The 12,558-nt window shown below is 35.5% G+C and overlaps 1 protein-coding gene across 2 annotated transcripts; it reads left to right on the top strand.

The window, feature by feature from the left end:
* The first annotated feature begins 945 nt into the window (after nt 1–945).
* Nucleotides 946–9,893, top strand: LOC104887131 (hypothetical protein). 2 transcript variants are annotated; one of them, XM_010671727.4, is made up of 8 exons: nt 946–1,607; nt 7,001–7,148; nt 7,259–7,409; nt 7,608–7,733; nt 7,838–7,918; nt 8,491–8,683; nt 8,772–9,042; nt 9,342–9,893. In XM_010671727.4, exons 1-8 carry the CDS (start codon nt 1,407–1,409, stop codon nt 9,605–9,607), a joined length of 1,437 nt encoding a protein of 478 aa, XP_010670029.2. In that variant the 5' UTR covers nt 946–1,406; the 3' UTR covers nt 9,608–9,893. The 2 variants fall into 2 exon arrangements, with proteins under 2 accessions (XP_010670029.2, XP_048494166.1); XM_048638209.2 differs by having other exon boundaries at nt 1,425–1,607; nt 6,979–7,148.
* The last annotated feature ends 2,665 nt before the right edge of the window (nt 9,894–12,558 follow it).

Below are 12,558 nucleotides of genomic sequence, written 5' to 3' on the forward strand. Positions count from 1 at the left end.
CAGCTAACAACTAACAGTTACACACCAACCACTAACAGCTACCAGCACAACTAACAGCTACCAGCACAACTAACAGCTACTCTCACAGCTAAAAGCTACCACCACAACTACTGTTGCCGAACACGCCCTTTGACAAGAGAGACATTGTTGTCACCATAACTTATCAGATTTAAACTTATTATACTTAATCAAATACAACCAATCTTTATTTCACCTTATATTTAAACTTGATAAAATGTGATATCTTCCTACTAATAAAAAAAGCCACCCAAAATATCTCTATTATATAAGCCAAGGGAGGAGGTGTGGTGTCCTCTTTTGAAGTGACTAAAATACCCTTAATGATCTAATTAATGGAATGAAAAAAATTACAAAAGCAAATCATTTAAAAATTCTCATTCCAACTTGCCATTTAAAACAAGTTTAAAATGGTATATGCATCAAATACTTCAATCAAAAATTAAATGACCAAAATATTTATACCTTATTAAAAAAGATGACATACATAACGTGCACATGAAAAGTCTGAACGTTCACTACCCTTGATACTCTTTAATTCAGTAAAACCAACTCATTATTTTTGTTCTTTCTGTTTAATATTCATTCACAAAAAATTAATGTTAACAATCACTCACAACCTTTTTATTTTTTTACAGTAGCAAATTAATGTATCTAAATTCATCTAACTGTTGAATTTTTCATATTTAAGTTTAATCATAAATAAAGTACGAATGGAGTATCTAATAGAATAACAAATTTTAAAATTAACGCACGCATCGCGTGCATACGAAGGCTAGTACTAACATAGTAATAGAGGATTACATGCAAGTTGTCTCTAAAATTTCAAAACTCACATAGAAAAAAGTTTGAAATCCCTTTGAAAACAAGCACAACACAAGGTGAAACTTTTTGGAGTAGTCAAAGAGGGAAATGTTAATGTACAACTCAATTTCACCCCCCAAAATTCAAAAACCACATCTACACTACACATCTCTCTGTAATTAACCTTACCATCATCTCTCTCTCTCTCTCCCTAAAAACTTTTCTTCTCTTCTTCCCCCACAATCCCCCACTGCTGTCTTCTTCATCGTGCAGAGAGAGAGAGGAGAGAGAAAGAAGGGGACGCAACTCTCCTTCTTCACTGCAACTCAAATACAACTTCAACAAGAGAGAGAAAGAAAAAACAGTGGGAGAGAAATTAAGCCCTAGATCCTGTTTGAAGGATTTTTACTGGGTTTTAAAAAAAACTCATTCTTTTTTTCTCTCTCTCTCTAAATCGCTTGAAAACCCTTTAAAATTGAACTCAAATGGTCTTCAATTTGATGCCCAATTTGAGTTTTTAGTTGAAAATTTGTAGATTTTGTTTGTTTGTTTTTCAAATTGTAGAGAGAGAAAGTGTAGAGAAAATGGACGGGAGGAGAATATCGGCAAGCCCTAGACCTTGTAGCGTTCGACGCGTTGTGGCGAAGAAGCGGCCCCGAGGTGGAGGCGTTGATGGGTTTGTAAACAGCGTAAGGAAGCTTCAGAGGAGAGAGATTTGCTCTAAACGTGATCGTTCTTTTAGTATGAGTGATGCTCAAGAACGATTTCGTAACATTCGATTGCAGGTTAGGGTTTTTTTTGCTGTTGTTTTCCCCCCAATTTAGGGATGGTTTGCTGTCTCATTTGTTGGTATATGTGTTTAAGCTTGTTAACATACTGAAACCCTAATTATTGTTTTGTTTAGGGTAGTTCACCTAAGTTTGCAACTAGGGTTTGAGAATACTTAATTTATTTACTGTTTTAGGGTTCGTGAAGTTGTCTTGGTTTTTTGGGTTATGGTTTTAGTGGATCAGTTGAATATCTACTCTGGGTTTTGATGTTGGGCGTTTACATTTTCAATTTGGTACTCGCAGTGTATGGTATTCTAGGAAGGAAGATAATTGTGGTTAGATGAAATGAGAAAGTGGATCGTGAATGAATTGGTAGATAGTTTCTGTTAAAGATTGCACTCGGCATTCTTCGAAGTCTTCAGCTTGTTGTCTATGATGTTGAATCCTTTAATGGGCAGGTTGATATTGTTTTGGGTTGAGCAAATATAAGATATTAGAAAGGCAATACATGTGTGCAGTTCACTTTTGTCGAAATTGCATTGTGGGTTGTTGTAGATTATGATTGAGCTGAGAAGAAGTAAATATCAGGCAGGAAACCTTGTGGTGGTTGAAATAAATCCGAAATTCAGCATTTTTCTCTTTCTTAAAAAGGATGATACTTGTGTTAATTAATGTGGACTTTTGAGAGAAAATGGCTTTTTCTTTTGATTCGGCTATGCTAGATATTCTTGTAGCAAATAGGTAAGAAAAGGAAGATTGCTGGATGGTTCACTGAATTATGTGGTGATAATTCTACTGGAGGGATCTATTTAGCCCCTTTTTCATGGATGTATTTAGCAGTATACTCTTTTGATAGCCTTTAAGAACATGAGATAAAGACATAAGGTGAGGTGGAATAGTAACTTATGGGGGTGTATCTTCGTTCATGGTAGGTTGAAAGGGCTATTGAAAAAACTGCAGTGCAAAGTGTCAAAGAGTGTGATAATTTTAAACTTAATTCTAGCAGACGACACATGTGGCAACTGGCAATAGACTCCTGATTCGATTTATTTTATCTAAAATCATCTCTGCCTTCATTTGAGTGGAGATAATCAATAATGTCTGTGAATACTTAAACATGAATTACTAGATACTTAGTAGTTTTGTGCACGTACCAATTTTACTTAATTTTAAAATCTCTGTATGATGTGGTACATATGCAGCTTAGTTTTCAAATGCGCTCTTAACGTCTCTCTCTTTTTACTTATTTTTTCTTTAAAATCTCTGTATGATGTGGTATATATCCAGCTTTAAGACAGCAAGTAGCAGAGAATAGAGTTTCCAAATGCATTCTCAATGTGTGTCTTCTTTTCCCCTCCCTTTCCTTTTCTTACCTTTCTCTATTTTGTTGGGGAATATGGCATAAGTAGCGAAGAGGGAGTAGAGTTTGGCCGTGGGGTTTGCGTATGTGAAGAATGCTAAGACGTTGTGTTGAGCGGATAGGCGATGTGGTGTGCCAATTATTTAATGTTTTCAAGCACTTCTTCATGTAGATGAAGCATTATGAAGGTGGTAACCTATAAAGCTTGGAGACATTTACCCTCAGCATTTCACCAATCAGAAAATTCACTTTCTCTAGATGCAGAAAGAGGTACAAAATGTCCCAAAAATGCTAGGCTGTGATTTATAAGTTATGGCATCTAAAACGTCAAGAAAGCTGCAGTGGGTGAGATGCTGACAACACGTCTCTCCAATAACTTTCAGATGAATTGCTTAATATTGAAAACCCTACCATCAATTGAAGTTAATGGTGATTGGAATGGGTTGTCGTCATCAAACTTTGCGATACCCCATGGCAGATTACCCAAGGTCACTTAACAGACCACTAGAATTATTAGCTGAAGCATCGATTGAGTGAAACTTAGATGATTCCTCGAGTTTTGTAATCAATGAGTTTTGTGGTGATTGATCAATCCTTTTTAATGATGATGAAGCGAGATGGTCGAAGAACATCTAGATCCCTGAGATGAAAAGGTAGGAGGTAGGATTGGGGGAGAGAGCCATGTGGACAAGGGCATAATTCATTAACTTGTGCTGTTAGTATAAATTATAAATACTAATTCATTAGTATATATATATTTTGAAATATCTTCTTTGTAAAGTAAAATTGAAAATCTATAGAAATTATATTGTAAGAAAAAAAACTTTGTTAGAATTCATCAATTTTTTTTTAAAAGAATCTAATTTTGATATCTTCTAACATTTTAAGTCACATATCCTTAGCTAGTGGGAAACTGACCTATGTATTAGGTGTACTAAAAGTAAGAAATGGATCACTTAGGGATTTGAGACTATGCTATGAGCTTCAAGATTACAACGGGATCTTGGTATCTTTACTGTTATGAGGTTATGATGAATTTACTTCGGACGTTGTACCCCGCCTATCACAAATATTTTCACATGATCTTTAACAATGTTGTTGATCATTTTATACTGAGTACTAATCAAGGAGGAGGAGCTTTGGTAACCACATTCGTCCTTATTCTTTAGTAGGTCTTCTTTTCTCTAAGCACGAAGAAAAAAAAATTCCTTTTTGGTTTACTACTTTTTAGATTTTTTTTCTTTACATTTTCTTTTCTAAATCTTGTCTCAGCTTCCTTGCTAGATAGTTGGGTCATTAAAGGTAAATGTACGGGGAGGCTATTTTGATGCAGCTAGAAACTTAACGTCATGATTTCAATTGTTTGGAGCATGGAAATATCTTTAAATGGAATGCACTATCTTAATCCTTGTTTGTGTTTAGTAAAAAAGTTGGTTTGGGAATATGGCCTTTGAACATTCAGCTTCTTAGTTGGGACTCGGGATGACATTTTTCAAGAAGTTAGAGTGCACAAAGTGCTATTGTTTGGGAAGTAAAAGGATCGCTATCAAATTTACTGAAGTGTGCAATGGTAATTAAGGGCCTGCTTGTCAAGAGTCAAGACTAACTTTTACGCTGGAGGTGATGATTAAAATTCTAGCTAATCTCTGGTGTTACACTTCTCACGCTTATTGATGATGCACTGTTGTCAGTTTCTCTGTTAAACCAATATCAGGGATGTATTAACATTAATCCATTATTGACCTTGCCTATGCTGTTATGCATATAGTTGGTGTATTTATGCACTGTCACTATTCCCGTTTGAACGCGTCACACTATCCCACTATTGATGTGGCGTGTTGCATTTGCTTTTGTGGAGCTTCTATGGTTTGTTTGAAGTGGAAGATTATTCAAGTTTATGTGCCTAGCAATTTAAGGTCTCAATTTTGTGTAAAAGAAAAATGTGTGTTTACCAAGGAGATGTAGTTCTTTTAAGATGAGGAATCAGTTGATCTATCTTTGTGTTTTTTGTCCTTGGTGCTTTCTCTCTGACACTAGACTTTAGTTAACATCTGTTTGGACGTTGCTTTAAAGTACCAAGGATGAAATATTAGGAATGTGAATCAATGAGTGTCAAAGGTTATATCTTTGGTGTTCCAGGTTGCAGCTCATATGTAATGATATGATCCAGCCCATTTTTGGGTAAAATCTTCATGTTAAGCACTTCTAAGTCTCTTGTGGAATAATTCATGTATACTTTGACTTAGGGTTTTTTTGTTGAGTGACAAAAATCTTGATTTTGTGAGAAATTAAGAATGGCTTGTTTCTTTAGATTAGAAAATACAGATATGGGATAATGCAATTGGTGAACCCACCATCTTCACCATGAGTGATATACGGAGTTGTGAACATGATCAGTTTTGTCAAGGTTCCTTTATTTCAGAGTTCAGATCTTGACTGTCAGAGTTCATTGTTCCAGTTCACATTCTCTAGCTTTCAGTTTTCTTCTGGATTTGATCTTGGCAGAGATCACATAGATTTTATTCCTGTGGATGGCTTTGGCAGATTCTGACCAGAGTCTTGTTTCACTGAGTAAAATTATACTTTGTTTGTTCTATATTAATTGCTACATTCTCCGAACTTGGAAGTTTTACATTATCTGCGACATTAGCTGATTTGCTAATGAGCTCTTTGTATCTATTTCCTCATCACATTGGTCTCTTATCTTTCTTCATCTTTCAACTCTTCACACGGCCCTTAAAGTATGTGTCATACCGATATGTTGCAATTAATATGTGTCGTACATACATGTTGCAATTAGTATGGAAAGGAAGAAGTATAAGAAAATGAGTGGAGCAAAAAAGTTGCACGCACTCTTCAACTCCTTGCTTCCAGACCAGAAACGTTTAGCTTGTTGGGTTGGCTCAGTTGGCTTACAAGATCTTCTCTATCAAATATTGTGATTCTCATTCCTCAGTTAGTGTTCCTAGTCCTTATCATTTTAGGGTTAATGGTGCCTCTGAATTAAGCAGCCAGCTGGCTGGGTCTTATGGTATTTCATTGCTTGCAAATAAAGTAGTTGCTCCTTGCATTATATGCCTTCTTCAGGGATATGGCCCTTGAGGAAGAAATTCTTTGTACTTTTGGCCAAGGCTGTGATTTCTGTTTCCTTTTGTTGTTCCTATCTGGAATCAGGGAGGAAACACCAATGCATCTTAAAAAATGGGCAATAATTCATTTTTTTTTTTTTTAAAAAAATACAAATTCTAGTCCTTTCATTTACTCTATGTTAAGCAACCAATGAGACAAAAGGTTTAGGGGTAAAAGAGTAAAAAAGACTACTAAATAATGTGAATACATTTGTTGTAACTTAAAACCAATGGGGAATTTAAGTCATAAAATTACACTATATATGGAAAGATTCAAAATAGGAACAACATATTGAAATTTTCTAGTGGAGAATACAAGAACAACAAAAGAAAACGGGCGGAGTACTTTTTTGTGAAAGTTATATACTGATGAAAAATTTGATCTTAGCTTATAAGCTAGTGCTGATATGGGACTTTGCTGCTTTCTTATGAAAGATAGGTTTGTTAGCCAATCTGAGAAGTTGGAGAATGCTTGTCTATTTTATTTTGGAAATATTTACCAATCTGTCAGTGATTATCAAACACATCTAGCTAAATTAGCATTGTTAGCTACTGTAAGTCAAGTTGAAGTGCAGTGATACAAGCTGTTATACAAGAGGATTAAATCTCAAGTTTTTAAATTTAGGGATTATCCTTGCTGAGAAATTCGTTCCTGTTCTGATTTTATGGTCAGTTTGAATTTACTGTGGAAGCCAAAATTTGGTTGATGTCTATGTTCTTGCTAGGGTATTTAAGTGTCCTTATGAACAAGTACATGTCTGTTTATATTTTACTACCTTTACTTGCATATGTGATTTATAACGTATGGCCACTAAATTACAAGTGCTTCAGCCAAGTCATGGCTTTCCCTCTCCTCTTCTCAAGATTTTTAAGTTATCAGTTTTTTTTTATATTCCAGCTTCCTTCTTTGTTTGCCACAGGAAGAGTATGATACACATGATCCGAAAGGACACTGCCCCACAATATTGCCTTTTCTCAGAAAGAGATCAAAAATTATTGAAATTGTAGCAGCGCATGACATTGTCTTTGCTCTTGCACAGTCTGGCATCTGTGCAGCATTTAGTCGAGGTGAGTGACTGGAATTATGTGGTAGTGTCTGCAGATGCAGCTAATCTAGTCATTCAATTTTATGCTTGGTGGTCAAAATGGACTCAGATATGAAGTATTTGTGGTTGCAGAAACCAATCAGAGGATATGCTTTCTGAATGTCAGCCCAGACGAAGTCATAAGAAGTTTATTCTACAACAAAAATAATGATTCTCTTATCACAGTTTCAGTATACGCTTCTGACAATTTCAGTTCCTTGAAGTGCAGAACGACAAGGATTGAGTGCGTAAACTCTGCAACTTCTTAGATCTCTTTCTGACGTTGAGGGTTTTTGTGATGAATTAAGAGTTTAGACAATATGCTTAAGAAAATAAAGTGTAGCATCATCCCCATTTCCCACTCCCTTTTTCCCTGTCAGAAGCCTGTATCAGCATGTTCTCCTGATTTCTTCATGATATATTGCTTGCTGATATTGTCTAGATACATAAAGAGAGGAAAACCAGATGCTGGATTTGCTCTTTTTGAGTCTGAGTCACTGAAGTGGCCTGGTTTTGTAGAGTTTGATGATGTAAATGGAAAGGTGCTCACGTATTCTGCTCAGGACAGGTAGTGTGTGGCAATCGGTATTTTGTAGCTGAATCTATGTGCTTTTTGTTATTGTCCTTTCGTTCATTGTGAATTATGGCCTGATACGTGTTGAACATATTCAGTGTTTACAAGGTATTCGATTTGAAGAACTACACAATGCTCTATTCCATTTCTGACAAAGATGTTCAAGAGATAAAGATCAGGTGATTGCTCTTATTCCTTTTTTTTTGCCATGCTAATATCTTATATTTGCAATTTTCTGGCCTGGTTGCCCTTCATCTTAGGACTTTGACTCTGTTTTGTAAGGTATCAGTCTGTGTTTGTCATTATTGTTAATGGACCCATCTAGTAGTCTAGTCCTTTTGTTGCTTTTCCTGACAAACTCCATATCAAATTTTGTTCCCTGGATGCTATAAAGTGTTTGTAGCTCCACTGACATGCTCACCTGATGTTGGTGAACGTGGAATGAGCTTTTTAATTAGTTTGGGTTGTGTCCATGTGGTTATGATGATGCATCGGGCGAGGGGTTATTGGGGCGCATTGACTCATATCATTTTTTTAAGCAACCAGTTTAATTTTGTTCTTTGAAGGGAAAAAATGTAATCTGCTTGAATAGCCTATTGTAAGCATGATCTCCCATGTAATTCTATATACCATGTCTATGATGTTGGATTTACTATGTTTCTAGCATGTTGGTATCATTCTGCATGTGTAGTTATGTTATGACAGTCGGTGATTTATTAGTTGATTGTCTTTTTTCTTTTCCCGTAAACAGCCCGGGGATAATGCTACTGATATATACCAAAAGTACTGGCCATGTTCCGCTGAAAATACTTTCCATTGAGGATGGTACGGTTCTGAAATCATTCCAGCATCTCATTAATCGGAGTAAAAAGGTGGACTTCATTGAACAGTTCAACGAGAAGCTTCTCGTCAAGCAAGAAAATGAAAATCTCCAGATTCTGGATGTAAAATCTCACTTTATTTTTCTTGTCAAGATTTTGTTGAATAGTTTCCATAAGACTATTGCTAATTGCATGTTACCCCAATGTACAGGTTCGCAACTCAGAGTTGACTCAAGTCAGTAAAACCGACTTTATGACCCCGTCTGCTTTTATCTTTCTCTACGAAAACCAGTTATTCTTGACTTTTAGGAACAGAACAGTGGCTGTTTGGAACTTCCGTGGTGAGCTTGTCACGTCCTTTGAGGACCACCTTTTGTGGCATCCTGACTGCAACACAAACAATATATATATTACAAGTGACCAAGATCTTATTATCTCATATTGCAAGGCAGATTCTGATGATCCGATGTCAGAAGGAATCGGTAAAATTTCTAATTTTTGATCAGTTGGTTTTGTACAGAACTTGAAATTTTTTTGTAGAATATTGCATTTTACTGTTCTATCTTGATAAACAAGCTGCGAAATGAACTTACCAGCTGCTTAACTGTTGAATGTACTTTTCGCTGGTTGCTTCACAGACACTTATGGATTGATCCACAAGTTCATATAAGTGCAGATGCTGTCCGTGGTTTCCTTAGAATAGTGCTTTAAAGTTTGTTCTTGTAATTGGAATATGTAGGTGTCTTGATATTCTCTAATGGTAGTTTTATCCATCATGCAGCTGGTTCTATAAATGTGAGTAATATCTTGACGGGAAAATGCCTCGCCAAAATAAGAGCAGATAACTGCTCAAATTTGGAAGAGGATTGCAGTTGCAGTAACAGTAACAGTAGTGGTAGTGCTTCAAAGAAGCGGGTAAAAGCTTCAAGGATTCGTAGCACGCCTGCAGAGGCTTTGGAAGATATTACAGCTCTCTTTTACGATGAAGAGCGCAATGAGATATATACTGGAAACAGGCATGGCCTTGTTCATGTATGGTCCAACTAATGGTTGTATCTTCTTTTCTTCTTCGCCTTCGAAATTGAAGGTTGTTCTTTGGGGACCCGAGTCTTGTATGTGTCAATTTAATGTTTCCCTGGACTTGTACGATTAAATGTCTGTACACCAGTGCTTTTTTTTGTTTTTGTTTTTGTTTTTGTGAGTGGTCTAGAGCTTATGCTTCTACTTTAACTCTTCCTGAAGCATGAGGTACAAAGATGTAAACCCGTCTAATGTAGTTGTAACTAATCGGTAAGTTCATTCGTATGAAGTTCCAGCACTACTTTTATGTCAATTTTATTAGTGATCGTTTAGTGAAATTGGAGCTGAGTTGTTACCGAAAGTTTCGTGTAGGATTGATAGTTGCTCTTTATTTGGTTGAATGTGGAAACATTTTGATTTTATTTTATTTTTGACTAGGTAAGAAAGATAATTTGGGAGACTCTTTATTCGAGGGGAACTCTTGCATTGGTTATAAGGATAGAAGCAAGTGAAGAATTATTAGGGGTAGCAATAAAAGATGAGGGAGGTCATGTAACTAATTGATCAACTTTAGCTATTCAATTAGTTGCATGATGTGATGCTTGAAAAATATGGGTGAGCTATCAACTATAGAACTTGTTAGGTAGAAGTTTGATATTTTTCGTGATATTAGCTATTTGCTATGGAGTAGCTCAAAGATCTTTGAATGCGCTCATGGCAAGAAGGGTATTGTCTTCAATTACGATATTTTTCCTGTTATGTTGAATGGTAAGGAGTAAGCCATGGTGAAGATTGCAAGCAGGGCCGTTCTTGAATATTATTGGGGCTGGGACAATATATGAAAAAAAGGCTCCTAACACATAATAAATTTAATAAGATATGTATATTTATAGGATAAAAACTAATTGAGAATTGACTAACTCATGTTTTATCAGCAATTGTTTCTTCAAAAAAAAAACTTTTTCATTTTATATGATTAATATATATCTAATATTCACTCCGTCCTACAAAGACATGGGTCACGTAATTTAAGGAATAAGTTCTATTGTGGTTACCAAATGTTATTTTTATTAAAAAATGGAAATTTTGTTAATAAATACTACACTTCGGGTCCTTTTTTGAAATAAATACCTAGTTGTCTTAAATTTAATATAAATACCAACTTTCTATCATTTCTTTTGGGATCACTATCACTTAATAGATTTTCGCAAAACCATTATTTTTGCCCCGTTAGTGTCATGTGAAATTACTTTCTACCTTCCATTAATCTCCTCCACCACCACCACCAAAACCCCACGAAATTCACTACCCTTGCGATCCCTTCTCTCTCCTAACCACCATTCAAGGTGGTGGTGGTTTTGTAGTTGGTTAGTATTGTGGGACGCGTCGTTTTTTTGGTGGGTGGGTGGTGGTGGTCTTCTAGTTGGTTAGGGTGGTGAGGTAGGATGATTTTTGCATGGTAAGAGGTGGTGGTGGTTTTGTAGGTGGCTATGGTTGTAGGTGGGGGTGGTGGTGGTTTTGTAGGTGGTTATGGTTGTGGGTGGGGTGGTGGTGGTAGCAACAGTGGTAAGCATGGTGTTGCATGTGGTGGTGGTGGTGGTGATGGTGGTAGGGGAACGGGAAATCGTCATTTCACGTGTCACTACTCACTAACGTAGCAAAACTAACGTATTTTTGCAATATTCTGTCAAGTGGTAGTGATTCCAAAAAAAAATTAGTCAACCACATGGTATTTATTTAAAATTTCAGACAACCTCAGTATTTATTTCAAAAAAGTGCCCTAAGTATGATATTTATTAACAAATTTTCTTTAAAAAATAGATGTGATAGGAGTTGATGGGTATTTTTTATTGAGAAAGAGAGAAATCCCATAATAATAGGGACCATGCCAAAAATAATAGTGTTTAAAACTGAAATGGAACGAACAAAAAACAAAAGCGTTCTAACTATTGTGTGATGAAGTAGCCCTTAATAAATTAGATAAACTAATAACTGACGAATAAAATCAAAATATCGAAATATAGAATATATTTTATCACCCAACGCCTATAAAGAATATTAAAAATCTAAGTATAGGCTTTAGGTTGTACACATTATTTTTAACAATTTACAATTTTAAGGTATATAAGGTATAAAATCATACTAACAGAAAAATGAAATAATATAATATAGTGGTATAAAGGAAAATCAAGAAGCAAGTTAGAGTTACTGTAAAAAGAAAAGGAAAGTAACAACTAACAGAGGAGAACAACTTTGCCAATTGTAAAAAAAAAAAAAAAAAGAAAAAAAAAACAAAAAAGAGAGAATTGCAATAACAGGTATTCGAACCCTTGAAGTCAAGCATTCTCACATTCCCAAATAAAAAACAAACAACTAAGTGTCAATCAATCAATGTCATACATTTACCTAGTGAAATGGAAATTAAGTGTCTTTGCAGGGAATATGAATAAATTCTTGTTAGGATTATGAGCTCAAATAATGGTCTTTAATGGTTTTCAGACATTTATGGAGTAGAGGAACCAAGTTCAAAAAAGCTATTGTCCCTCTACAGATTGTATCTTGAATTTCATCCCCTAATCTCCATAGTGGTTTGGTGGTCCTTGCATCTGATACTAATCTAACCTGGAAATAATGGCTAGAGTTTAGGGATGCTTTTATTTGTTAGTTTCCTCTTTATTATTAGCTTCCTAGTTCTTTTTTGTTTTCTTCATATTACAAAGATATTGTACTTGATACTAGGGAGGTGGTTTTATTTTTATGAAGTGAATTTATGATGCTGTTGTTTCTTGATTCCAGGCCACTGATTGCTTGCAATATTGCTCTTTATTTTATTTTTTGACATCAAGTGAACTTGCATAGACGAAAGACAAAGGAAGAAATAAAGAAACATAAAATTAAAGTAGTCCAGGTAGATCCATACAATGCCGTCCACACCTTCGAGCTAGCTGTTGTGCCGCAACCACCTGTGTACGCAATAC

The sequence above is a fragment of the Beta vulgaris genome, chromosome 2 (genome assembly GCF_026745355.1).
Source record: "Beta vulgaris subsp. vulgaris cultivar EL10 chromosome 2, EL10.2, whole genome shotgun sequence".
In the NCBI taxonomy this organism is placed as follows: Eukaryota; Viridiplantae; Streptophyta; class Magnoliopsida; order Caryophyllales; family Amaranthaceae; genus Beta; species Beta vulgaris.

Excerpts from the sequence above, each read along its gene's own strand:
- LOC104887131 (XM_010671727.4), top strand. The coding sequence starts at position 1,407 with ATGGACGGGAGGAGAATATCGGCAAGCCCTAGACCTTGTAGCGTTCGA. Across the intron at positions 7,734-7,837 it reads ACGTATTCTGCTCAGGACAG|TGTTTACAAGGTATTCGATT; the intron begins GTAGTGTGTGGC and ends GAACATATTCAG. Across the intron at positions 9,043-9,341 it reads TCCGATGTCAGAAGGAATCG|CTGGTTCTATAAATGTGAGT; the intron begins GTAAAATTTCTA and ends TCCATCATGCAG.